Source organism: Eleutherodactylus coqui, chromosome 1 (assembly GCF_035609145.1).
Source record: "Eleutherodactylus coqui strain aEleCoq1 chromosome 1, aEleCoq1.hap1, whole genome shotgun sequence".
Classification (NCBI taxonomy): domain Eukaryota; kingdom Metazoa; phylum Chordata; class Amphibia; order Anura; family Eleutherodactylidae; genus Eleutherodactylus; species Eleutherodactylus coqui.
In genome coordinates this window covers 361,619,089-361,646,967 of record NC_089837.1, presented here as the reverse complement: position 1 = coordinate 361,646,967, position 27,879 = coordinate 361,619,089, and the positions used below count along the sequence as shown (strand labels likewise).

Here is a 27,879-nt window from a genome sequence, read left to right as displayed (position 1 = left end):
TTCTAGACGTCTCAGGACGTCAGTCGTATCCTGTACAAAAGATGGTAATGATTCCACAAAGGGTTTAAGGATTGTTTCAATATATTGACTTGACGCCTGCGTGATGCTATTGATGCCGGATACGATGGGGCGCCCCTTGAGCGGTGATAGGCCTTTATGAATCTTAGGGATACCATAAAATGTGGGTATCTGGGGATGTTGGGGATATAGAAAGTTAAACTCACTGCGACTGATGAGATGTTGCTCTTCAGCGCGTATCAAAATCTCCAAAAGGTCTCTTTGATAGGAGTGGGTAGGGTCCTTATCCAGCCTCCCATAACTAGTATTGTCACCTAATAAATTCATACACATCTCTCTGTACGAGAGATCGTCCATAATAACAAGGTTACCACCCTTATAGGATTGCTTGATCACTATGCTCTTATCATTTTCAATTTCAAGTAGAGCTTTTTTTTCCGAATGTGTTAGATTTTGGAAATGGATACGTTTTTTGTCAGATAAGGGTTTTAACTCTTCAGACACGAGTTTTTCAAACATGTCGATGTACGGGGAATCGTTAATAGGTGGCATACTTGTGCTCTTTAATTTGAGAGCAGTAAAAGGACCCTCGCCTGGTGGTTTGTTAGCTTCTTTTTCCAAATCCTCCAGATCATTGAGAGCTTGTAAATCCTCCACATCAAGTCCCAGTTCTGCACTTTTTTTGCGGTTTTGAATAGCATAGAATTTTTTCCATTTAAGTTTCCTTAAAAATAATTCTATATCTTTTTTCCATATAAATGGGTCATATCGATATGTGGGAACAAATGACAGGCCTTTTGTTAGAAGTTTTGATTCATCTATGGAAAGCGATCTTGAAGATAAATTGATAATCTGGAAATCATCTTTGTTTGGGGCTGTAAGACTGGAAATTCTAGCCGTGGTGGTGGTACTCAGGGTTCCCTTGTTGTGAATGGGATTAAATGTTGTGGTTATTGTTGATGGAACGGTTTTCTGCGCTCCCGCATAAAGTAGTATGTAATGTATACAATGTATGTAATGCATAGACATTAAAAAAAATTAGTAATTTAAAATTACTTGATTGGTCTGGAATATGAACATGTAATTTCCAAATCCTCCACTAGATGGTGCTACAATGCCTCCTAATATTGGTTTTACCAACCAACTATATTTCTGACCAAGAAGAGACTGTAGAATCTAGAAAGGAATTTACAATGGCAACTAAATATTTAGTACAATTACAGACCAAAATTATTTTTTAACTTCTTGAGCAAATATCTTATATTGCTTTATTTTAATATATTAGTTTTAATTGCACTGCTAAGTTTACATTAGATATCCTCGGTGCATTAAAATCAGAATTAGGATCCTGGTATTATATTTGCAAATGACATAAGAAATTGTTAAAATAAAACAGAAGCTTATATACACACATTCTTGTATCAAAAAAGTGACAAGGGAACCTTTCAAAATCTTGGTTTCTCCAGTTCGCCCAGTTTTGACAAAAAGTTTTAGCTTTGTTTGAATCAGTTCAAACCGAACCAGAACTTCACCAATAACCTTACAACTAGTGTATAACACTGCAAGAGTCATAAAAGTCCTCTATAACACTCTTAGCTCACATAGGAGTGTATCTAAGTACTTTTGATCTGGTTTTTAAGCCAAAGTTAAAGCGGTTATCCAGGAAGTGGCCACCAGGATACACCAGGGTCGGAGTGGAAGCACCGTTCCAACACCTGTGTAGCGGCTGGCGCTCGTAATAACAAGTGCAGCTCTCACTGAATCAATGGGAGCTGTGCCTGCAATTACAAGAGCAGCTCCCATTGACTTCTATGAGAGCTACGTTTGCAGTTACGAGCAGCGGCAACTACACCTGGGTCAGAGCAGTGCTTCTGCTCCGACCCTGATGTATCCTGATGACAGCTTCCTGGATAATCTCTTTAATGAAGAAGAAGAGGAAAAAAGAAGGAAGAGGAAGAATAAGAAGACATTTTAGTGGGTTCATGCCAAACTGTTTTGGGTTGAATTTTGCTAAAAAATTCAGTGTTCTACTGTTTTGGTTCACTCAACAAGAATAAAAAGTACAGGAAACTGTACTAAGGAGTTTTCGCAGGAAAGACATTGATGGCATGATGCTGGGATGTGCCATCAAGGTCCTATTGGCAGGATCTGACTACTTTTACCCCCATCTGATCAATGTTATTAAGTTGCAACAATACCAGAAAAGCACAGATATGTTGTCTGCTGCCAACTAAGCTTGACTTTCGCTGGAGGTTGTATAGGTAGGACTATCATATGCAAGTTCTTGTGATCACAGGGTCACAGTGATCGGACATTTATGGCTATATGAAATCAATGTCTCTCTAGGGACAACTCTCTTAACCACTTAGTGGCCAAGCCTGTTTGCGCTTTAATGACCAGGCCAAATTTTGGAAATCTGACATGTCACTTTAACATAGAATAGCCCCATAAAGGTTTTGCATATCCAAGTGATTCTGACATTGTTTTTTCGCCACATATTGTACTTCATTTAGGAGGGAAAAATAGACCGATAGAATTTCTGTATATTTATTAAAAGTGACAAAATTGGGAAAATTTTTATAATTGTCTTTTTTTACATTTTCAATTGTAATATATCAAATATGTGCAAACCTACTGTACAAATTATTGATAAGATATATATTCCCATCTGTTTACTTTATTCTGAATGCACATTTGAAAAGCTTTCGTTTTTTTTTAACCATTTAGGAGACGTACAAATTTAACATTAATCATCATTAACGCTTTGTTTTCCGGCACCAAACCAAAGGCTTGTAGGTGTCAGAATGATAGATACCCCCCCCCCCCCCAAATGACCCCATTTTAAAAACTACACCCCTTAATGTATTCACTGAGGCATGCAATGAGTATTTTGACCCCACAGTTTCTTTTCAGGAGTTAATGCAATTTAGAGGAGAAAGAATAAAATTTCATATTTTTGCAAATATGTCATTTTAAAGTCAGTTTTCTTTCTGGACTGCACATGAAAGTAAGACTTTACACCCCAAAATGGATACCCCTGTTTTTCCTGTGGTTAGAAACATACCATTGTGGCCCTAATATTATGTCCATATGCACAACGGGGCCAAACCGAAAGAGGCAGCCAGTGGCTTTCAGAACAGACATTTTGCTTGAAGGTGATTTAGATCCCATTGCTCACTTGTAGAGCCCATGAGCGGCCAAAACGATGGAGAGCCCCCACAAATAACCCTCTACAAGAAAGTGATATAGAGATGCAGATATAATAGTTCAGGAGGCTGATGTTGCTTCTGTCCCTCAGTTCTCCTAGCCTGGACAGAACACCTATCCAAACTTCAGACTGCAAGATACTCTAAAACACATTGCAGGTTATGGAGATGATTTAATGATACATTCTATTTGTGGTGCTTGTCTGACATTGTTTTCGTAGGTATAATTCAATCAGGGGTGTAGCTAAAGGCTCATGGGCCTGTGTGCAAAAGTTTATCTTGGGAGCCCCTCAATTTCTCTTACCCCTTAATGCAGAGGCGTAACGTGAAGCTTCTGGGCCCCAATGCAAAACCTGTAACAGGGCCCCCAACTATAATGCTTTATTCATAGTACTGGGCTCCCTATATAAAGAAGAGAGACCTCATGGGCGCTCCAAGGCTCTTGGGCTGGGGTGCAACGGCATCCCCTATAGGTACACCAGTGAATTCAACATAAGGCAAAGTACTAACACAGTCTTGTGATGGATTCTTGCATCTTTTATGTGCATTTGGCACATGTGAAGAAATCTTTGCACCAATTTTATGAACAGAAGATGGTCAACAAAATGTTACTTCAGTAATGATCAACAATCTTAATGATTATCATAAGGCCGATTTCAGAGCGTATTTCAGCTCTGTATTTGGCCTGTATTTTGCAAACCATAAGACGGAGCTAATGCAAATCAATAGGACTATTCACATGGTTGTATGCTTCACAGCCATATTTTAAAAACGCAGCATGACCTATTTTATGTGCATTTGACTCATACAGATTAATATTTTCCAGTAAAAAGTAACTATATAGGGGAAAATACTGATCAAATAATGATGAAATACTGATTAATACAGATATAATGTCATCTGAAACATGTCCATAATAGGTTTTGGTATTAAGGACATATGGCAATATGCTCGCCTATAGCCAAGACATGGTGAAAGGAATATAAATGCACTGTATGCAACCAACATCCAGTATGTGTTCATATCCTGCAATTTACTACAGTAACGAGATGTATCACTACAGCTTCACTATATGGACAAACCCGTAAGGTGAATAAAGAGACAAATAAGCAGCGATGGTTTATGTCTTGTTTATTATAGAAAATATGCCCTGCATTTCAGCATTAAACCTGAAAATGTTTCCACAGTTATACTCTAATAAATAACATTCTGAAATCAAAGTATATATTAAAACATTCATGGATTATCTCTGTGTAAAAGAAGTTCATTAAATAGGTTTAAACATAAAAACAATGCATAACCATAAGGTTACAGACAATAAGTGCATGAGGTCACAGGAAACTGTACAGAGGAGCACAAATCTGAACTGTAAGGGCATACAGAACACACATGATATTGGGCAGTTCACTCACAGACCCCCTATGTGTACAGCAGAGGCGTAACTTGAGGCTCCCGGGCCCCAATGCAAAACCTGGAACGGGGCCCCCAACTATAATGCTTTACTCATTGTACTGGGTTCCCTATATGGAGAAGAGAGGCCTTATGGGCCCCCTAAGGCTCCTGGGCCTGAGTGCAACCGCATCCCCTGCACCCTCTATAGTTACGCCCCTGGTGTACAGTATATAAATGCACATCCTTCAAGTTACTGTATCACACCAGTGGGGAATGTGATCCTGATCAGAATTTGAGGATTCCCTTTGCAGGGATCACAGCCCATGATCACACATTTATAGCATCAATGTTTAAGGCCTCCTTCATACGCACGACATGGCATCGCCCCGAAACAAATCGCAGCGACACCGCTGGTCCAAGCAATATCACTGTGTTTTCTCATGGCGATACCGCGATTTTGCAGCACTACAAAGTCGCAAGTGGTGCTGCAATGTAAGCCCTACCCACGAAAATAAGACTTAGCTGCAGGGAAATTTTTTTTTAAAAGTATACATCGCCTAGAAGCTGCCTGACGCAGCTGCAGCTTCCTCCTGGTCCCCGATACTGTTCTTCTTCATCTGGCCAGGGATTGAAAAGTCCCTGCCTCCTGGAAGTGCTGGCTGTGATTGGCTGACACTTAGCCTATTAGAGCCAGGACTCGAACCAATCACAGCCATTCATCGAGTGCTGGCTCTCACTGGCTAACTGTCAGCCAATCCGAGACAGCGCTGCCAGGAGGCGGGGATTTTTCAAGAAATGAAGAACAGTCTTAGCGACCGGGAGGAAGCTGCAGCAGTGCTGGACAACATTTCTAAGGTGATGTATACGTTTAAAAAATTTTTTCCTGCAGCTAGGACTTAAGGTATGGCTTTGACAGTAGGATTTTCTGTCAAAGACACATCACATCGCACAAAATGTGTTTTCGTGTGATGCGATGCAACAGAGAGGAAGGCTCCATAGGGAAACATGGGCTACAAAACCTCGCTTCTTGCGTGCTTTTCACGCAACCAGTGAGGTTTTGGACTAGCAATGTCACATGATACAAAACATTGCAAATGTGAAGGAATCCATAGGAAAGCATGGGCTTTACATACATGCGATTTGTAGCATTGTCGCATAGCAAAAAAAACACGCGACTTTGTCGCCCGTGTGAATGAGGCCTACAACCATACAACTTTTAATCAAGGGCATTTATTAGTAATGTATTCATGGGTTTTAAGACTTCATAGTTGCAAAAACTTTAATGTAATTCAAAAATGCTGAATTGATAATTAGCCTGGGAGTCAGATAGCATGTATTTTCCAAATTCATCACTAGAAATTCTCTATTTTGATTGCCACGGATAAGAAAAAACTGCATTGCATACTCTGACACCATTTTTTACAATTCATACAAAGATGTGATCTTCACTGAAATTACAGTCTTTATAGAATACAGCTGCATGCTGCTCATTCCAGTTGTAAACGGTCAACAGTTTGCCGAAGGACACAGCCCTGACTGCCTAAATGAGGTGCTTAAAAGTGGTTTTCCCACCATTAGAAGTTGCAGCATATCAATAGGTTAACATCAGTGAAGGCTCACTATTCCTCAAACTGGCTCAACAATTGTCGATGCATACTGGCGCTCCCATCAATCCCCTGTGCACGATGCTACAACACAGCAAAGCTGAATGGAACAATGGGCAGACAGGAGCATCGGTATTCAGGAAAAAACCCAAAGGGGCCAAAGTCTTCAGGATTGGTAAGGGTCTCCTAGGTTACAGTTCAATCATTCAAAAAAATTGGGGTGGCTTCAATGCAAATTTTTGGTGTAAACTAAGCCAACATAAAGGGGGTGTATACTTAGACTAGACTGTCTAAGGCTGGGTTCACACGGGGCAGCATTTCAGTTGCATTTTTAAAACTGAGACTAAGCAGCAAAGTGGACCAGATTTCAGCGGAAACGGACATGCGGCGCAGAATTCAAATTTGCGACATGTCAATTTTGGCACTGTTTCCTCCTGTGGATCTCTTCTCTGTATGGCGAGAGATTTCTGCAGCGGAATACAGGCTGAAAAACCACTTCAAACCCACACCAAATCGTGCGTGTTTTGAAGCAGCCTCGCAGAATTTCCATGCGGTCCTGCAGCAGACATTCCGCAAGATTTCCGTTCCGTGTGAACCCAGCCTTAAAATGAGACAGAGTTATCATTCAGCAAAGCTACTGAGATAAATCTTTAAGACTGTCTAAGTTTTAGACAGCATTAGTAAATCATACTGTACCCAACACAACCATGAGGGACCACTGGCAGCAGTACCCTGTAAATGTTAACATGTGTTATGCCTCTCTTACTGCTGGATGATCCTGTCCAAGAAGCACTCTATATCTTTTCTTTACAATTAACATTGTATTTTTATTATAGACACATATCCATCGTCTAACCTGCCTCTACACTTCCTGATTTCTCATAATTTTCCATGGTTGAATTGTATGAGCATGCCACTTACGTAAACGCTTTATCAAACATTTCTGTATAGGACCAAAGGTTGAGCAGTCTATAGGACATACAGTAACTGGAACTAGAAAAGTTGTGAAATACACGATATTCTGCAACCCAGTTGAATTAAATAGACCAGGTAAAAACTATTTAAAACCAATTGAAAAGTAAGACTGCTTTCTCTACTTTGGTGCTCGAGGTTGAGGTCTACTTTCTTTAGAGCTCGGTTTTTGACTGTCTTGTTCAGATGTGTGTCTAATTCTTGGTGGAGGAACTGGTGCCAAGTTTTCTTCACCTGGCCCCCTGCTGTCTCTTAAAGTCCCAAATCTGGGCTTAGTTAAGAGTGGCTTCCGAACTTGAAATGGAGATCTCCTGACTGTGTCAGAATCCTGAGTGTCAGCATTTTGCTTTTCGTCTGTCCATTCCAATCTGCTGTTATACGGAGCACGCTGTTCCCTCCTACCCCGCAAGATGTCAACTGCTGCAGGGTAGAAGTTTAACTCCTGGCTGGAGTTACCACCATCTGAGTCGCCATCACCCACTGCGTAGGTACAAAAAGAATAATAGTTTATCTCTGTTACATATTACTCATCATGAAATAACAGGACAGAAAGAATAGGATAAGCTAGTAGTGTCATTCTACAATATTACCCCTCTATAGAACACTTCTGACATGTCAATGAGATAGCCGAAGTTTTTCATTGATACTTGTTTATGCGTCTTCAGCTGTCTTTGACTCATTCAGTGAAGTGCACGGATATGAGTCTTATAAGTCTTACCTCTAAAGGAAGCTGTATTTTTTCTTGGTAATTCTTCAGACAGCTTTGTGTGCCCAGGAAGAGACAAATACCGAGTGTGGTGTGTAGTGGCCTTTACAAAAGGAATACACAATGTAAGTCAACATTTCGTGCTCGTACTTGTACCACTTCTATCTAACATAATAGAGTATCTGCTCCACATTGGATTATGTCAATGAGTCAAATTATTTTCTTACATCAAATGGACATACAAGTTGAGAAGCTATCTTGTTGAAATTAAAGAATCAGTGTTAGTAGCAGACCCTTATAATTCAGCAATGTAGAAGGTGGGAGCATCTGGAAATCCATCCTTGAGAACACTTCTCAAAATAGTATTGTCACCACATTAAGATTAATTTTCTTTTAACATTTAATCTTCATCTACTGTACAGTGTGCTCAACCCACCTTCAGCTAGGGGTAATCCTGTTCTAGCCATATTCCCTCTCAGACAAACTATACATTTTTTAAGACATAAGAGTTGCCCCCATCTTAATCCCTTAAGGACCAAGCACGGTAAATATACAACGCTTGGTTTTAGGCTTTAATCCTGACTGATTGATGTATGGTGTGGGATTAAAGCCTCTCTTCCTGCAGAAGGTCGAGTCCCCCGCTGTCTGACACAGCAGAGGACCCAGAGGAGAAGGGAGAAGGAGTTTTTAACCACTTCTGCCTTCTCCTTTCCTGGGCACATAGCGCTGAATGAGTGCTATGTACTAAAAAGTGGAAGTATTACTATGCGATCCAGCGATCACATGACCGACGGGTTCCCCACCTGTTCCAGCCAAACTACAGGGTCCTAGCAGACCATGATCAGCTCTGCCAGTGACTATTGACACTACAGGGAGATGTTTTACCCTATAACTGGGCCTCCTATGGATGTCCCAGCTACATGGGAAAAGTATGAACTTAAAAAAGGAAAAATACAATGTTAATGACTCCCAGAGGTCTTATATGACGTCATGGGGGACATAGATGGTAAAAAAAATTGTTACAAAAATAAGTTAAAAAAAATATTACAGAATAAAATAAAAATATATACATAAAAAAGAAAATGAACCACCACCAACCAAAACCATTGCCGTATATGCTCTGTAATCCCAAACTATGCATTTTATATTTCACAACAATATGAGGAACCTATTCCCATACTGTATCTTAGTGTTAATATACTAATTTAAAAAAATACAACTATAAATTTAAAAATATCTTTTTTCTAGCTTTTTACCCTCCAACACAACTAAAAAATGGGGAAAAAGTCAGCAAAAAAATAAATAAATAAAAAATAGCCTTACATGTCATGGAAAAAAAATAAGTTTGATAGCTGAAGGAATAAAAATAGGACCGTAAAACCATCACATGGGTAAAATCCTTAAAAAGTGTCTGCTCCTTTAGGACCATAACAGCCTGGTCCTTAAGGGGTTAATAGGCGCATGACAAACAAAGACGTGACATGAGTATTTCTATTATTTATCATATCATTTTTGCTATAGAGGCCCATAAAGACTCCTGCTGTATCTTAGTACATATGTTAGGCTTCCTTGAACTTCTCATACCAAAGTTGGTCATCTTACCTATTGTAACCATATGAAGTGACAGTCCTATTCACTGCTCTACATAATACAAAAACTAATTTAATGTACCGGTCTTTTCCTTGTCATAAGGCTGTTATGCTTCTTTATGCTCTCTCTCATGCTGTGCCTTCGACGAATCAATATTTCTTTGGCTTGCTTTTCGTTGTATCCACTTGCAAGGCTGTGTCTGTTATAGGAAAGTGTCTGCAACAATGGAAATAGAGTATAATTCGTCTGCATTAGAAATCATTGCGCATATTAATCCTCATTACACAATATGTAAGACGACCAGTCAGTGCTTTATCTATATCTTAGAAACAAGTTGGTATTCGCTTATCTACTCTTGCAGATACTTTCGTCTACATAGTAGCTATATACAGTATATGAAATGGTGAGATTGGTTGCAAAAGCTGCACATATCTTAAAGGTTATATGACCTTTAAGACATAGCATATGTTTATAACTCATACATTTATGATAACGGGATGAAAAGAAGCAGAATGATAAAGTGGATAGAATAATTAAATGGCCACTAACCTTTCTACAAACTTTACATAAATCATAGTACAGGTGGTCATAAGAAACATTGTAATATAGCTTATTAGAGACAAGTTCTTTCTCCACTTATCCGGCTCGCTTTCGTGCTTCCCCTCAATCTAAAGTGTTTTCAACCTGAAAACTGCTACAGTTTCTATATAACTGGCTAGTTCTGGATCTTTTTTTTTCACAGACCCACAATCTATGTAAAAATATCGCACATGTCCTATTTTTGTCCATATCACAGACAAGAAGAGAACATGCAATGTCCACTTTCCCTGCACGTGTTTCTAAGTGTGGTCCGATGGTAGTTGTGCGTGAGAGTCTTGGGTGCAACTCACATACGAAAGTGTGAATGAGCCCTAAGGCTCTGTTCACATTAGGGTCATGGCTTCTGTTCATGACGCATTTCATGAATCTTGATGAACCCCATTGACTTATTATGGAGTCTGATTAGCTTCCCATCAGAGTTCTGGTATTTTTGAGAACAAGAATAGCGCTAAAAACACCAGTGTAAAAACAGCCTTATTGGATTCTAAGCTATTGTATTTCCTGGTGAATGCTAAGCAAGCAAACAGTAAGCATAACAAAGAATATCTTACCCGTTGACGAATTTGGTAGAGGTTCTTTGATAGGACGTCCCGCATCTCATTGATTTCAGTTGGTGAGAGAGGATTCACTTTATTTCTTTCATATGTTCTGAGAAGAAATTAAACAGATCAGAAAAGGAATCAAACTGTAAAATTTAAATAATAAAAGGAAAAAAATATCTAATAAACTGGAAATACTGCATGCTGAATCAAAATTACCAGACAATAAGGCCGGTGGCACATGAACGGGTTGGATTTCACATGTGGGAGCCAACAGCAGGATCCGGACCTGACTGTGGCCGGGGACCCTGCATACCTGATTTCTTTTGTATTGCAGATGCGCAGTACAGGGATTTTTTCTTTAATCTATTTTTCCCATGCCGTCGTTAGGCGATGACACGGGTACCCATGACCTATCCACAATGTCAATTGCGGATGGGCCGCGGGTCGGACGGCTTCCATTGACTTCAATGGAAGCTGTCCATGTGGAATCTGCACACAAATAGAACATGCTATGATTTTATTTCCGCTCACGGAAATCACAATCACCATCCGCTCATGTGAGTGGAAATGCGAATGTTCTGCTCTTTGAATGGATGCGGAATACCATGGATCATCCGCGCGGATGACGATTGGAGATTCCACAATTCAAATTCGGTCATGTGCCACCGACCTAACAGGGAACGTCCCTTCTGTCAGCAGCTAAACAGACAGTCATCTAGAGAAAAGTCAAAATGACCCTCCAGGCCTGGACAAACAAAGGTGGCGGCACCTCTTCTCTGACTACCTGATGCACACTGTGTATTAGCATGCTAACTGGCCAGCACTCATCTTGTTGGTAGCGCTGGTTAATCAAAGCAGTTGTAATGTCATAGACTAGTGATGTATACTAATGCACAGTGTTCATCAGGTAGTCAGAGGAGCAGTGCACCCTTCTTTGTTTGCCATGGGTCAGAGGGTTGCCTTAAAATATATGTCCACTTTTGCAACTATTTTCCAAAAAATGTTGTGTTTCTTCCTTCCATCTATGGCCTGCTTGATTAGCAGGAAGAGGGGATAGATAGAAAAAGAATAGTAACACATGACGGCTTGATGAAACAAACTACCCATGGTTTTCGATGTATGTGCTCATGCAGATACTTTGGTCTACATATATATAATATGGTAAGATACACATAAAAGGTACACATAATATTAAAGGTTGTATTACCTTTAAAACATATCATAAATATATGAATTATAAACATGTGTCAATGGGGATGAAAAGCAGCATACTGATAATGTGGATTGAACAATTAAATAGTTACTGACCTTTCAACAAACCTTACATAAATCAATATTATAGGCGAACAAGAAATATTGTAAGATAGCTTAATAAGGTCATTTCCTACTTTTCCTCATACTAAACTGTTAATTCACTTTAAAAAAGAGCTAAAATCCATCTTAATAAACAAGATAAAGTAGCAGATCAGATTACATGTCACACATAGAAGTCTTTAGAGAGGAAGAGGGGGAGTGAAATGAGAGTGACATAGAGAGACACAGACATAGAGAGACACACACAGACATGCTGTTGCAGCTAATAGTGTTTCAGTCACTCAGAGCCACTGACATTGCAGCTACACTGCTCAGTACTTTTGCATAATGTGTTTTCTATGTGTGCTGTGTACAGAGCACCTTATTGCAGCTAGTCTTCCCCCACCAGCTCAGGGAAAACTGACAATTACAGATAGAGCCTGCAGAGTGGAAAACGGCTAAACAAAAGTGCAGGATGCAAGTCATATAATGGACAGAAATTATGGTATTTCTCATGTATAGAAAGTTACCTGAAAGTTTAGGCATGCTTTAACTAATATGCTGTGTATTCCAAAATTAAAAGTACATATGATGGCATTATCTCTTGTAATTGTATACATCCTTCTTAGAATTTTGATCCTACCTACCAATGTTCAAAGTAGTCATACATAACCATTTCTAGATCCATTACTTTTAGAAGACATTATTTGCATGACCACTGAGAAGAGTAAGTGCTTGGTGCACGGATGCAAAGAGAAACCAGTGCAGGTTGTCAGACATGCAAGGATGGATAACTTATTGAGGAATCAATAACATCAGTGTGCGTGAAACAAGATTTCTCAAAAATGGGTTAATTCTGGTTGTATTACGAAGGGAAATCCACCAAATGGGGATCTTCTCATCAGTGTTTATATGTCAGGTATTTTTGGACTCTGTGGGCTTAGGCCTCTGTCAGTTGGCAAAACTATAGAGCATCGAAACCTCTTCAGTACCTCAGCGAGATTTCTATCGCTGCGGGTTATTACTGGAATGCTATTGGGTGCTATTCTGACAGTAGCATCATAGCGTTAATAATTCTCAATTAGGGAATTTTTTAACATGTTCTTCACTCTACATTATCTCAAAGTGATTCTTTCACTGAGTCGGAATCTGTAATGCAGTCACTTACAAACAAATGTAGTGAATATGATTTGACACCCTGCACATAATATCCCGGCTGCACTCACCCCAAGGAGGATACAGATGGATCCCTACTTAGGCCGGTCTCTGCCATTTCAATAGCTTGCTTTATTTCCAGCTTTTTGTATAAGGAAACAATACTTGATTTGGGCTCGTTTTCTCTGATCAACAGCTTCCTCAAGTAGTTTTGATCAATATATTTGAACCTGTTTGGAAAAGAAATATTTAGTTCACTTATAAATATATGTAATAAATGGAAATCCAGAAAACTTTACTTTTAGGATTTAACATCTGATAGAAAGCTCAAACAGTTAATAAAAAATGAGCGGACAATACATTCAACCAACTGGAAGTCATTTCTTATAGCTATCATTAAAAAGCTTAGTAACTCGGTATCAATGTCATCCTAGTAGTATTGTGACTTTGCAAATAACATGCATCTCTGGCCCACAATTTGATAACTAAGCAAAGAGTTTAATGTGGGAACTACTTTACCACATGGGTGATGTGAGTGCTGGATAATCTTTCCTCTTAAAAAGGTTCTCTACAACTATGACATTGTTGGGGTATACCTAGAATAGGCCATCAATGTTTGAGCAATGGTGTTTCGACCCACACTGCCCCCGTGAGCACTGTCCCTTATTCAGTGTTTTAGGCACAGCAGTTTACCCATACAAGGGGTGGATGGTACTACAACTTGTGCCATTCACATGAATTGTACTCTTGTTAGGTGTTAGTGAGGTTTGACCTTTCAAGTGAGAATATGGGTAGGCACGTTGAAAATTGCAGCGGATGAGTAAGATCACCTTCACATTTAAGGAACATACTTGTTCAGGTTTCTACAATTTCCATAATTCTATTTTTCTGTACCAATGAAATGCACTTAATAGTAATCCTACTTGTCCTTGCAGTAGTTGTGTCCCCAGTGACCGCATATGTCTTCAACAGCAGCTTTCACATGATCCAAGAACTGTGGATAAAATTGGATCAAGTTATTAAAAGTAATGATATGATAATTACTGCCACAGGTTAAAAAGGTTTTCAGGGCACAGAAAAAGTACACTCAAAAATCTACATCCCGTAATGTATTCACTTACTAATATACTTCTGCACACTTGTCTTTAGGATCCATATACAGTACTGTGCAAATATTTTAGGCAGGTGTGGAAAAATTGCTACAAAGTAAGAATGCTTTCAAAAATAGAAGTGCTATTATCTTGTTTTTGTCGAAATGCAAAGCAAATGAACAAAAGACAAATCTAAATTAAATCAATATTTGGTGTGAGCGTCCTCTACCATTCAAACAGCATCAGTTCTTCTAGGTACAAGTGCAGACAGTCAGGCCAGTCTCACACGACCAGATAGGAATTGCGGATTCCACAAGTGTTTGATCTGTGGTGATACGCGGATCAATCAAATGCATTGGGTTACAAAGTTGTGCTTACAATAGCAGGTCAGAATTGTGTAATCTGCTTGCGGAAAACAGAATGCAGCATGTTCTGTTTTACTGTGGATACCTAAGACATAGAGTCCATGGTTCCCTATGGTTGTGGATATACCCGCAGCCCATACGCAATTACAATGCGAATGGGCAGCTGGTTTCCACGTCATCAGTAAGCGATGGCACGGAAAATATAGACAAACAAAAAAAAAAATGTGTACTGTGCATGACCACTTGCGTGTGTACACTGTTATACTTTGTATATTACACGACAGTACACAGAGTCACGGCTGGGCTCACAGCTGGAATCCGCTGATGGAGAACCACAGCCCAATGAGCCCAGCCTCAGGGGTTTTGTAGAATTATAGTCAGGTGTATGATTAACCAATTATACCAAACAGGTAATAATTATTTTCATATATAGGTTGAAACAGTCATTAACCAAAACAAACAGCTGTGTAGGAGGCTTTAAACTGGGTGAGGAACAACCAAACTCTGCTACAAAGGTGAGGTTATGGCAGACAGATTCATGTCACAGGTCATACACCATGGCAAGACTGGGCACAGCAACAAGACACAAGGTTATAATGCATCAGCAAGGTCTCTCCCAGGCAAAGATTTAAAAGCTGACTAGAGTTTCAAGGTGTGATGTTCAAGGTCTTTTGAAAAAACACAAAGAAACGGGCAATGTTGAGGACCGTAGACGCAGTGGTTAGCCAAGGAAACAATGCACCAGTTGAAAGACACATCGTGCTTACTTCCTTTTGAAATTGGAAGATGTCCAACTGTGTCATCAGTTCAAAACTGGCAGAAACCAGAGGGACCCAGGTACACCAATCTACTGTTTGAAGAAGTCTGGCCAGAAGTGATCTTCATGTCAGAATTGCAGCTAAAAAAAGCTATAGTTTTGATGCATGAATAACGTCAAGTGACTCAACTATGCACAAAAACATAGGAACTGGGGTGCAGAAAAATGGCAGCAGTTGTTCTGGACTGAGGAGTCAAAATGTGAAATATTTAGCTGTAATAGAAGGCAGTTTGCTGAAGGGCTGTAGAACGGTACAGTAATGAGTGTCTGCAGGCAGCAGTGAAGCATGGTGGAGAATGGTACAATAATGAGTGCTTGCAGGCAACAGTGAAGCACAGTGGAGAGCGGTACACTAATAAGTGTCTGCAGGCAGCAGTGAAGCATGGTGGAGAGCAGTCAAATAATAAGTGTCTGCTGGCAGCAGTGAAGCATGGTAAAGAGCAGTGCAATAATGAGTGTCTGCAGGCAGAAGTGAAGCGCGGTGGAGAGCGGTACACTAATGAGTGTCTGCAGGCAGCAGTGAAGCACGGTGGAGAGCGGTACACTAGTGAGTGTCTGCAGGCAGCAGTGAAGCATAGTGGAGAGTGGTACACTAGTGAGTGTCTGCAGGCAGCAGTGAAGCGTAGTGGAGAGTGGTACACTAATAAGTGTCTGCAGGCAGAAGTGAAGCATTGTGGAGAGCAGTACAATAATGAGTATCTGCAGGCAGCAGTGAAGCACGGTGGAGACCGGTACACTAGTGAGTGTCTGCAGGCAGCAGTGAAGCGTAGTGGAGAGTGGTACACTAATAAGTGTCTGCAGGCAGAAGTGAAGCATTGTGGAGAGCAGTACAATAATGAGTGTCTGCAGGCAGCAGTGAAGCATGGTGGAGGCTGCATTTCAGCAAATGGAGTTGGGGATGCAGTCAGGATTGATTGTGTCCTCAATGCTGAGAAACACAGGCAGATACTTATCCATCACACAATACCATCAGGGAGGTGCCTGCTTGGCTCCAAATGTATTCTGCAGCAGGACAACCACAGACATAGAACCAGTGCCATTAAGAACTATTTTCATTGTAATGAAGAACAAGCAGTCCGGGAAGTGATAATGTGGTCCCCGCAGCGCACGGATCTTATCATTGAGTTTGTCTGGGATTACATGGAGACAGAAGGGTTTACACAATCCTACATCCTCAGAAGATCTATCGTTAGTTCTCCAAGATGTTTGGAACAACCTTCCTGACGAGTTCCTTAAAAACTGTGTACAAGTGTACCTAGAAGAATAGATGCCATTTTGAAGACGAAAGGTGGTCACACTAATTATTGATGAAATTCAGATATCTCTTTTGCCTAGCCACTGTGCAGTTTGTTGATTGACCAAAATAAACTATTATGCCACTCTCACACGACATCGGTAAAACACTGCGATTTTTATTGCCGCGTTTTACCGCAATTTTTAGCAGCATTTTCAACAGTGTTTTATAACGCACCCCACCATTATGATATGTAATAAAGTACATTGAAAAGCGCAAAAACCCATTAAAATAGAGTAGACCGCATTTAAAAAATTGCATCGTTGGAGCACAGGTCTGCGAGGCCCAATTGGAATCAATGGGAGCGTTGTATCGTGATTACCGCTGTATTAAAAACGCCACGGTAATCGTGGTAAAAAGCGCATGTGTAAGAGTGGCCTTAATACTTATATTTTTAAAAGCAATCTTATTTTGTAGCAGTTTTTGCACCTGTCTAAAATTTTTCCACAGTACTGTATGCAGAGCAAACTATGGTATGGGAATAGTCTAATATGTATTGATAAATGGAGCATCACCACTACAGTTAAATAAAGCCACACGGACAGATTTGCATTGCGGAATCCAGAGTAAGTGTCCACCTCCGGATGGCGCAGCAAATACCTTCCATAGCATGCTTCCCGGACGGCTTCCATTGAAGTCAATCATCATTGCGGAAAGGTTGCGGGATCTGCGTCATTGCTTAGCAATGGCACGGCATAATCTGTGCTGCGGGATCCTACATGTGGAATCCGACCCGGTCGTGTGCAGGCAGACCATGGTGCTTAGAAGGCTCTTCTGACACATAACAACACCCAGTGTTATAAATGAGACATAGCAGTTGAGAGACTTGTTAGACCATGTTCACATGGGACGGAATTCACTGTCGATGTTCCGCAGCAGAATGCCAATCCTGAGTGCAGAATCTGCATAGAAATTTGTGAATTTCGCCCCCTCATTAGAAAAGGTAGAATTTGCGCCACAAATCTGCTACTAGAGTTAAAATGTAAACTTTGGATGTCAATTTCTGTTCTAATTTAATTCAAATCAAAGATTTCGAAGCTCTCATCCACATTACTGCTACTGTAAACGCTGCACATTTTCTGGGCAGAAAATTTAAGCAGAAAATCTGTGTCAAATCCACACAATGTGAACATGGTCTTAGGCCGGCTTCACACGGGCGCAATACGTAGAGAATATAATACAATGATTTCAAAGGGTTAGTTCACATTTCTGTGTTTTACGCTCATCTGGGACTCATTAAATGAATTAGCCATTTCAATTACTGCGTTCCATGCGTAAATGAACATGCCCTGTGGGCAGAAATACGATGGTACATGCACAAAAATACTAGTTCAGTGAGAAAATATGGTGCGCATACGATAACATGAAGCCAGCCTTACAGTTCTTGCAATACATCCCAAATGTTTCAAGTTATGCCTCTTGCCACATGGGCCAATCCGAATCTATATTCGCAGAGAGGAGGATTAGGAGCATGTATGGTCTTGCCTTACCCGGTTATGGATTTCTTCACTGATAAATTGCTGCGATTTATCTGATCTTTTAACATTTAAGAAGGTCACCAAAGGACGGATTGTAGTTCCCTAAAAGAGGAAGATAAATGATTAGAGTTGAGCGTACATACTCTGCCGAGCTTGATGGTCGTTCGAGTATTAGCGTACTCGATGGTGCTCGTTACTCGAACGAGCATCAAACCGTGTCCGACCCCGCCCCAGTTTTTGGCTCCTCCCCGCTTTGACGTGCCTGTTTTGGCCCCGCCATGAGAGACAGAGAGAAACTTAGGGGAAAAAAAAAAAAAGCTCGGCATCCGGCGTCCCACATAGAAAAATGCTCGAGTCTCCCATTGTAGTCAATGGGGTTTGTTACTCAAGTAGAGCTCTCAAATTTTACGAAAAGCTCGACTCGAATAACGCGGACCCGAGCATTTGGGTGCTCGCTCATCTCTATAAATGATACTTTTTAAAAACTCACCTTCTCTATAATAACATGTAATTATTATAAAGAAAAAGGCAGATGTCATTCATCCCAACCCCAAGAAGTTCATCAATAGCGCCAACAGTTCTTTCTTTATAACCATGTACAGAAATGCATTTGGGAAATGTATTCTCACCTGAATAAAAACAGTAAAAAAGATGACCACTATGGTTGATGTAATGAACAGTTTCTTCCTTGGAAACACAGTATCAGAAAGGAGAAACACCAGGGAAAAGCAGATGGCCCCTCGTAGTCCCCCGTATGCAATGATGAACTGGTCTTTTGGCGTTAGTTGTATTGTACGGAACTGGTTGACTATCAGAGTCAAAATAAATACACCTAAGGAATAAAAAATATTTCACAATTAGTATTTAGGGGCCAGATAGGCTGGAGGTTGGTGGAGACCCCTAGGCAAAAACATCTAGTGGGGGCCCCATCATTTAATTCACAGTAACTGTAGTTCATATAGTCACACAGAAAGTTGCCTAGTATTGCCTAGGTAATGTAGTGCATGTGAAAGTTTATCCCTTTGTCGTTAGCAATCCAGTGTCACCCCATACCAGAAGATACACTCACAAATGGGGAAGCCTCTGTTACGTTCTTATTTAACCGAAAGCAAAGTTGTTCTTCTGCCCTCTTCTAGCTTTCAGATGCAGCCGTCATGTTACAGCTTTTACCGAGACTTTTACATAAACTACAATAAAGTATTGCAGTCTTGTTGAAAAAAACACAAGATGACTGCTACGTCTGAATGTATCGTAACTTAAAGGAGATGTCCCGCGCCGAAACGGGTTTTTTTTTTTTTAAACCCCCCCCCCGTTCGGCGCGAGACAACCCCGATGCAGGGGTTAAAAAAACCACCCGCACAGCGCTTACCTGAATCCCGGCGGTCCGGTGACTTCAATACTTACCGCTGAAGATGGCCGCCGGGATCCTCTATCTTCGTGGACCGCAGCTCTTCTGTGCGGTCCACTGCCGATTCCAGCCTCCTGATTGGCTGGAATCGGCACGTGACGGGGCGGAGCTACACGGAGCTACACGGAGCCCCATAGAGAACAGCAGAAGACCCGGACTGCGCAAGCGCGGCTAATTTGGCCATCGGAGGCCAAAAATTAGTCGGCACCATGGAGACCAGGACGCTAGCAACGGAGCAGGTAAGTAAAAAACTTTTTATAACTTCTGTATGGCTCATAATTAATGCACAATGTATATTACAAAGTGCATTATTATGGCCATACAGAAGTGTATAACCCCACTTGCTGCCTCGGGACATCTCCTTTAATGAGACAAAGTAAGGAGGTGCAGTTGCCAGGCAACGCCGTGCAGCCATCATGTGCATGCAAAAATGCTTTAGTTGGATAGCCTTGGTTTAGATTGACTTCTTCACAGCAACTACGTTCCCTTACACAACAATACCATTGAAATTAGAGGGAAACTGGTAAAACCTGTAGTTGCCCAATGTAATTACGGAAAGTCTCAGTGATGCTGCTAACAAAGCAGCAGTCTGAAGGTATGCTCCCAGGCCATATTTGCTACAGATTTTTCCTGTTTGCATCTGGCAACATCCCTACAACACACTCCCCATTGCCTAGATTGGTGGCTTATGCCAGACATTAGTAAAAAAAAATCCACATGGATATAAAGGCTGTTTTTTTTTTTTTTTTTAACAACCCCATCTTCCACTGTACTTTCTATTACAATTAGTGTCCTTTCTGGGAAAGACTTGCCAGGAGTGTGTGGCACCATGACAGTAGAGGTGATACCTGGGGGAGATGTGTCAGTCCGATATACCTCCCATGGGAGCAGCCTTATACCTCTCTACATCTCCCAGTGGAGGAAGACAAGGCATAGGCCATTGATGTTACGGTGACAATCTGGTGTGGACTACAAGTAGCAGGAGAGGAAGGGGACAGGCAGATGCTGCTACCCTGAAGCTCCAGCATGTCCAAAGAGGAGCCGAAATGGAAGAGGAATCTGGAGGCTGATAAAGCCAAGATAGGAATACTGAGGTGTGTTACTTTACACCTATCCATTTAGGAGAAGGGAACATGGGGAGCAATCTGTGAGGAGGGGACATGAGGAGCAGTGTGTGAGAGAAAGCGGGAACCGTAGGGTGCAGAGGATCATATGAACAGTGTGTGTAACAGAGAAGGCTAGGGGAAGCATTGTATGTAACAGCAGATAAGGAAGATGGAACAATACCTTCGATACATTGATTTGACGGAATGCTGCCATCCAATAGGTGGTGCTGCAGAGGTATTGTTCCATCTTCCTTATTTGCATAAATTACCCAAAGGAGCGTACTTGGCCTTATAAGTCACCTCACTGATTTTTCAGGTGTCTTCTCACACCCCTTCTGGGTGCTCTCCATGGGGAGAGACTATGCCATCCCTCAACCCACTCACCCCCTAGGTGTCGCCACACACTTTTTGTGTCCTCTCCTTAAGGAAAGACTACATCCCTTTTGACCCATGTAGCAGCAGGGAACATAGGGAACAGCCTGTAAAGAAGGGGGACTATGGGAGTTGTTTGTAACAGAGGGGGCCATAGGGAGCACTTCATATGAGAGTATGGGGAGGAGTCTGTTTAACAGAGGGGGCATGATTAGGAGCAGTCAGTAGGGGAGAGATTGGCATACTTTATGTGGAACGCTTTGGCATGACATAATTTTATATAAGGCAATTTGGGGCGGGGAGAATATTTTAAATAGGACACTTTGGGTGGCATCATTTTAAATGGGGCATTTTGGAGGGTATCATTTTGTATGGGGTGTTGTGTGGAATTTTATATGCTGAGATGAAAGGAACATAATTGTATATGAGACATTTGGCAAGCATAATTTTACATGAGTCATGACTCCGGCACACTAATTCATTTTTTAGTCCCTGTGCAGTCTGTTAAAAAAATGGACTACACATGGATGGCATATGAACCCATATTAGCTAGGAAGTTTTTTCATGTAGACACAAACTGTATGAGATACTCATTGCATGCACTAGTCTAATCAGTTTTATGTTTGTCACTTGCCTAATCAAGTCAATGAGGAGAGAAAAAAAAATGGACAGCATACGGATGCCATCCATGTGTAGTCCTGTAAACTGTGCTTTTTTTTTTTTTTTTTTTTTTTTTTTTAAAGACGCAAAAAAGAATTTTTTCTAGCAGACGTGAAAAGCGGATGGCACATAGAGAAAAAGAAAGGAGAAGAAAATACTGAGGCTAAACGGATAAAAAAAAAAGTCCGGCGGGTGCCGGATGTGTTACTTAACTAATCCCCACCTCCGAAGACTAGCTTTAGGCATAACCCGTATCCTGATGCTGCCGTCAATGTGCAATGTTATTTTATCAGATTCTTCCTGTGTGGTACTTACCTGATGCACGCCAAACCAAGCAGAATAACAAAGTAAAACAAACAAAAGCCCAGTTCCATTCGTGGTTTCTTCCAACTGTGGAAACACCCATGAAGATAAAAATCAGTGTTTCACTAACGCTGCTCAACATCTTCATGAAATATTTAATAGTTGTATAAGACTTCTGAGACACGTTCTCCTCAACGTACTTATTCATGGACATAGCACAAGTTGTGATCCTACAACACAAACAGGCAGAGTCAGAAAGCATAATAAAATCCCCATTATGTCTGTTCTCGTATTAATCTGTGATTGTTAAATAAGACAGTGCTGCGTCATGGCAGTAATTATATAGGGCGGGGATCATAACACATACAGACATTAAACATGTACTTTTAGCCTAAATGTAAATTGTAACCTCACTCCAAGGACAATCCCAGCTATTAAAGATGTATGCAGATGTCCCTAATTGCTCCAGTTATTATTTATTATGCATAATATTATATTGCAAAAGTAAGGGAGGAGATTGCAAAAAGGTGACAAAAACTAATCTGAGTACAATATGAGGTTAAAGGGTTTTTCTTTGCATTTCGGTTCAAAAAAGAGAAATAACACACTGAGGCCTCGGTCAGATGAGCGATTTTTTAAGTGCATGAATAAGCGTGTTTAAAAAGCGGCTGTATTAGAACCAATGCTTCCCAATGAAAGCATTTACATGTATGTTTTTTAAGGGCGCTAATTAATTGCACCTGCAAAAGATAGGACATGCGAGTGCAAATTCCCCTGTTCATGCGATTTTTCTACACGCAATGGGTTTTTTTCTTGCACGGCTACTCATGCACTTAAAATAAATGACTCGTCTGACTGAGGCCTTAACACTATACTTTTACAGTTGCAGCAAAAAGTATATGGAAATACCTGGATTCTGTATTGATTACTAATAAAATGTGGTCTGATTGTTATCTAAGTAATGTTTAGGCTGGGTTTCCATGGGTCTTTTTGCAGTTTTCTATGCTTTTATAGTTTTTAGTGCTTTTCGGGTGATTTCCGATTGTTGTCAAAAACATATTTTAAAAAACGGAAGGGGTTTACCACGAATTGCCATGATTTATCAATGTAATTTTAGGCCAGCTTTTACAGGTGAAGTGCCTTGGCAGCAATCATATCAATCAAACATTTTCTGTAGCTGCAGGTAAGATTTGCAGAACACTGAAGAGGAACCATTCTTACTTACAAATGTGTTTCAGTTCATCAATATTTCTGAGATGCCTTGTGTGCACAGCCAATGCACCTTGATAGGGATAAAGGGGTTTTCTGAGACTAAAACCTTATTCACATGAGCATTGTTTTGCACACATCAGTGCTGTGCCAAATGCAGCGCTGCACGGATGTGCAGAAAAACGTGTGAACAAGGCTCCGTGCCAATTGCTTTCAATGGGCTGCAGGCAGCCCCCGCAGTGATTTTCAGGAAAGGGATTTAAATATAAGCCCTTCCTTGAAAATCATCCCTAGCATGTGTAAAAAATATATACTCAGCTCTCCGCTGCTGTCGGGGCTCAGGCGCATCTAGACGCTTGGTCCCCCTGCATTGCTCTGAAGCTCTTTCAGCAGGCGAAGATTTAAAATAATTGAATTATGAATAGCTGAGCGCTACCTGTGATTGGCTGAGCACTGTGACCAGTCACAGGCAGCGCTCAGTTGTCATTTAATGAATGGCTGGGCACTGCCTGTGATTGGCTAAGTGCTCAGCCAATCAGACACAGCCGTTTTTAAATCCCCGCCTGCTGAAAGAGCTTCAGAGCAGTGCAGGGGGATCAAGCAGCTACACACACGTTCCATCCATAGTGACCTCACCGCTACGGCTAGCAGCTGGACATCATATTTCCATATTCCATAAATATAAAAGGCATTATTTTAAATAAATCCCTATTAAAGCTATCCTATATAATACAATATACAGTACCATCTTTCTTCTCTTGGGTATACACTAAGGCACTGCACGTGACTGTGGCAATAATTAATTCAGGGTAATTATGACAGCAATTATGCTTCTAAGTCATTGCAGCCTGAAAACTAAGGAGTAGTCACCCTGCTTAAATACCAGTATCTCACTCTATCAGAGCAGTAACCTATCAGCTCCAGCTCTAATTTCAAGGAGTTCTATGATTTTCAGTACTGTATATAGAGTTCTGTTACCTAAGTGCTAAAACTGCTGTATCTTAGTGATTTGCATGAAGTAATCACTCAACTGATGTCCATTACAGGACTCTGCTGTGTTAGTTTAAGTTCTGCTCACACTGACCTTGGTGTCTAAATTGTATTGGTCCATTAGTTTACAGAAATGTTTTAATTAATATCTCTATGAGGGCTCCTTCACACGGACGCTGCGATCTTCGGCCACATTGTGGGCGAAAATCGCATGAATGATAGGCAGCCGCGTTTCATGGACTAAAATCGTGATTGTCCATGTGAAATTAGTCTAAAACATAGCAAATGTAGGAAAATTAGGAAAAAACATTTTTTTCCTATTTCTGACCATTTTCCTAAAAAAAGACATGTAAAATAAATGCATATACACTCCAAATTTTAAATGGTAAAGTCTAGAGATGAGCGAGCACCATAATGCTCGGGTGCTCGTTACTCGGGACGAAAATTTCGCGATGCTCGAGGGTTCATTTCGAATAACGAACCCCATTGAAGTCAATGGGCGACTCGAGCATTTTTGTATATCGCCGATGCTCGCTAAGGTTTCCATTTGTGAAAATCTGGGCAATTCAAAAAAGTGATGGGAACGACACAGCAACGGATATGGCAGGCGAGGGGCTACATGTTGGGCTGCATCTCAAGTTCCCAGGTCCCACTATTAAGCCACAATAGCGGCAAGAGTGGGCCCCCCCTCCCAACAATTTTTACTTCTGAAAAGCCCTCATTAGCAATGCATACCTTAGCTAAGCACCACACTACCTCCAACAAAGCACAATCACTGCCTGCATGACACTCCGCTGCCACTTCTCCTGGGTTACATGCTGCCCAACCCCCCCACACGACCCAGTGTCCACAGCACACACCAAATTGTCCCTGCGCAGCCTTCAGCTGCCCTCATGCCACGCCACCCTCATGTCTATTTATAAGTGCATCTGCCATGAGGAGGAACCGCAGGCACACACTGCAGAGGGTTGGCACGGCTAGGCAGCGACCCTCTTTAAAAGGGGCGGGGCGATAGCCCACAATGCTGTACAGAAGCAATGAGAAATATAATCCTGTGCCACCGCCATCAGGAGCTGCACACGTGGGCATAGCAATGGGGAACCTATGTGCCACACACTATTCATTCTGTCAAGGTGTCCGCATGCCCCAGTCAGACCGTGGTTTTTTATAAATAGTCACAGGCAGGTACAACTCCGCAATGGGAATTCCGTGTGCACCCACAGCATGGGTGGCTCCCTGGAACCCACCCGCTGTACATAAATGTATCCCATTGCAGTGCCCTGGACAGCAGAGCTAACGTCAGACTAAATGCAGGTGGGCTTCGGTCCACACTGCATGCCCCAACCTGACCGGGCTTTTTAATTCATAGACACAGGCAGGTACAACTCCCTATTGTGAAGTCCCTGTGGACCCACAGCATGGGTGGGTGCCAGGAAGCCACAGGCGGTCCATAAATATATCCCATTGCAGTGCCCAGCACAGCTGAGGTAACGTCAGCTTTAATGCAGGTGGGCAAAAAATTAATTGGATTACACTGTAGGCGAGGGCCCCAAAAAATTGGTGTACCAACAGTACTAATGTACCTCAGAAAAATTGCCCATGCCCAACCAAGAGGGCAGGTGAAACCCATTAATCGCTTTGGTTAATGTGGCTTAATTTGTAACTAGGCCTGGAGGCAGCCCAGTTAAAATAAAAATTGGTTCAGGTGCAAGTTTCAACGCTTTAATGAGCATTGAAACGTATAAAAATTGTTTACAAAAATTATATGACTGAGCCTTGTGGGCCTAAGAAAAATTGCCCGTTCGGCATGATTACGTGAGGTTTCAGGAGGAGGAGCAGGAGGAGGAGGAATATTATACACAGATTGATGAGGCAAAAATGTCACCGTTTTTGATGGTGATAGAGAACGATGCTTCCATCCGCGGGTGCAGCCTACGTATTGCTTAGGTATCGCTGCTGTTCGCTGGTGGAGAAGAGAAGTCTGGGGAAATCCAGGCTTTGTTCATCTTGATGAGTGTAAGCCTGTCGGCACTGTCGGTTGACAGGCGGGTACGCTTATCTGTGATGATTCCCCCAGCCGCACTAAACACCCTCTCTGACAAGACGCTAGCCGCAGGACAAGCAAGCACCTCCAGGGCATACAGCGCGAGTTCAGGCCACGTGTCCAGCTTCGACACCCAGTAGTTGTAGGGGGCAGAGGCGTCACGGAGGACGGTCGTGCAATCGGCTACGTACTCCCTCACTATCCTTTTACAGTGCTCCCGCCGACTCAGCCTTGACTGGGGAGCGGTAACACAGTCTTGCTGGGGAGCCAGAAAGCTGTCAAAGGCCTTAGAGAGTGTTCCCCTGCCTGTGCTGTACATGCTGCCTGATCTCCGCGCCTCCCCTGCTACCTGGCCCTCGGAACTGCGCCTTCTGCCACTAGCGCTGTCGGATGGGAATTTTACCATCAGCTTGTCCGCCAGGGTCCTGTGGTATAGCATCACGCTCGAACCCCTTTCCTCTTCGGGTATCAGAGTGGAAAGGTTCTCCTTATACCGTGGGTCGAGCAGTGTGTACACCCAGTAATCTGTAGTGGCCAGAATGCGTGTAATGCGAGGGTCACGAGAAAGGCATCCTAACATGAAGTCCGCCATGTGTGCCAGGGTACCTGTATGCAACACATGGCTGTCCTCACTAGGAAGATCACTTTCAGGATCCTCCTCCTCCTCCTCCTCCTCCTCCTCAGGCCATACACGCTGAAAGGATGACAGGCAAGCAGAATGGGTACCCTCAGCAGTGGGCCAAGCTGTCTCTTCCCCCTCCTCCTCATCCTCCTCATGCTCCTCCTCCTCAACGCGCTGAGATATAGACAGGAGGGTGCTCTGACTATCCAGCGATATACTGTCTTCCCCCGGCTCTGTTTCCGAGCGCAAAGCGTCTGCCTTTATGCTTTGCAGGGAACTTCTCAAGAGGCATAGCAGAGGAATGGTGACGCTAATGATTGCAGCATCCCCGCTCACCATCTGGGTAGACTCCTCAAAGTTTCCAAGGACCTGGCAGATGTCTGCCAACCAGGCCCACTCTTCTGTAAAGAATTGAGGAGGCTGACTCCCACTGCGCCGCCCATGTTGGAGTTGGTATTCCACTATAGCTCTACGCTGCTCATAGAGCCTGGCCAACATGTGGAGCGTAGAGTTCCACCGTGTGGGCACGTCGCACAGCAGTCGGTGCACTGGCAGATTAAACCGATGTTGCAGGGTGCGCAGGGTGGCAGCGTCCGTGTGGGACTTGCGGAAATGTGCGCAGAGCCGGCGCACCTTTCCGAGCAGGTCTGACAAGCGTGGGTAGCTTTTCATAAAGCGCTGAACCACCAAATTAAAGACGTGGGCCAGGCATGGCACGTGCGTGAGGCTGCCGAGCTGCAGAGCTGCCACCAGGTTACGGCCGTTGTCACACACGACCATGCCCGGTTGGAGGCTCAGCGGCGCAAGCCAGCGGTCGGTTTGCTCTGTCAGACCCTGCAGCAGTTCGTGGGCCGTGTGCCTCTTATCTCCTAAGCTGAGTAGTTTCAGCACGGCCTGCTGACGCTTGCCCACTGCTGTGCTGCCGCGCGACACCGACTGCTGCCGACGTGCTGCTGCTGACACATCTTGATTGCGAGACAGAGGTTGCAGAGGAGGAGGGTGGTTTAGTGGAGGAAGCATACACCGCCGCAGATACCAGCAC

At 42.3% G+C, this 27,879-nt stretch overlaps 1 protein-coding gene across 1 annotated transcript in view; it reads right to left on the bottom strand.

Moving 5' to 3' along the window:
* Window positions 1-4,340: 4,340 nt before the first annotated feature.
* Window positions 4,341-27,879, bottom strand: part of LOC136577875 (sodium/hydrogen exchanger 2-like) — a 64,345-nt gene continuing 40,806 nt past the window's right edge. Inside the window, exons 4-12 of the mRNA XM_066577796.1 lie at window positions 21,985-22,202; window positions 18,753-18,955; window positions 18,136-18,225; window positions 14,002-14,072; window positions 13,150-13,308; window positions 10,640-10,736; window positions 9,570-9,704; window positions 7,911-8,001; window positions 4,341-7,672 (exon numbers count right to left, since the gene is read on the bottom strand). Of these exons, the coding sequence (XP_066433893.1) occupies window positions 7,314-7,672; window positions 7,911-8,001; window positions 9,570-9,704; window positions 10,640-10,736; window positions 13,150-13,308; window positions 14,002-14,072; window positions 18,136-18,225; window positions 18,753-18,955; window positions 21,985-22,202 (1,423 nt within the window). The 3' untranslated portion in view covers window positions 4,341-7,313. The remainder of the gene's footprint in view (window positions 7,673-7,910; window positions 8,002-9,569; window positions 9,705-10,639; window positions 10,737-13,149; window positions 13,309-14,001; window positions 14,073-18,135; window positions 18,226-18,752; window positions 18,956-21,984; window positions 22,203-27,879) is intronic.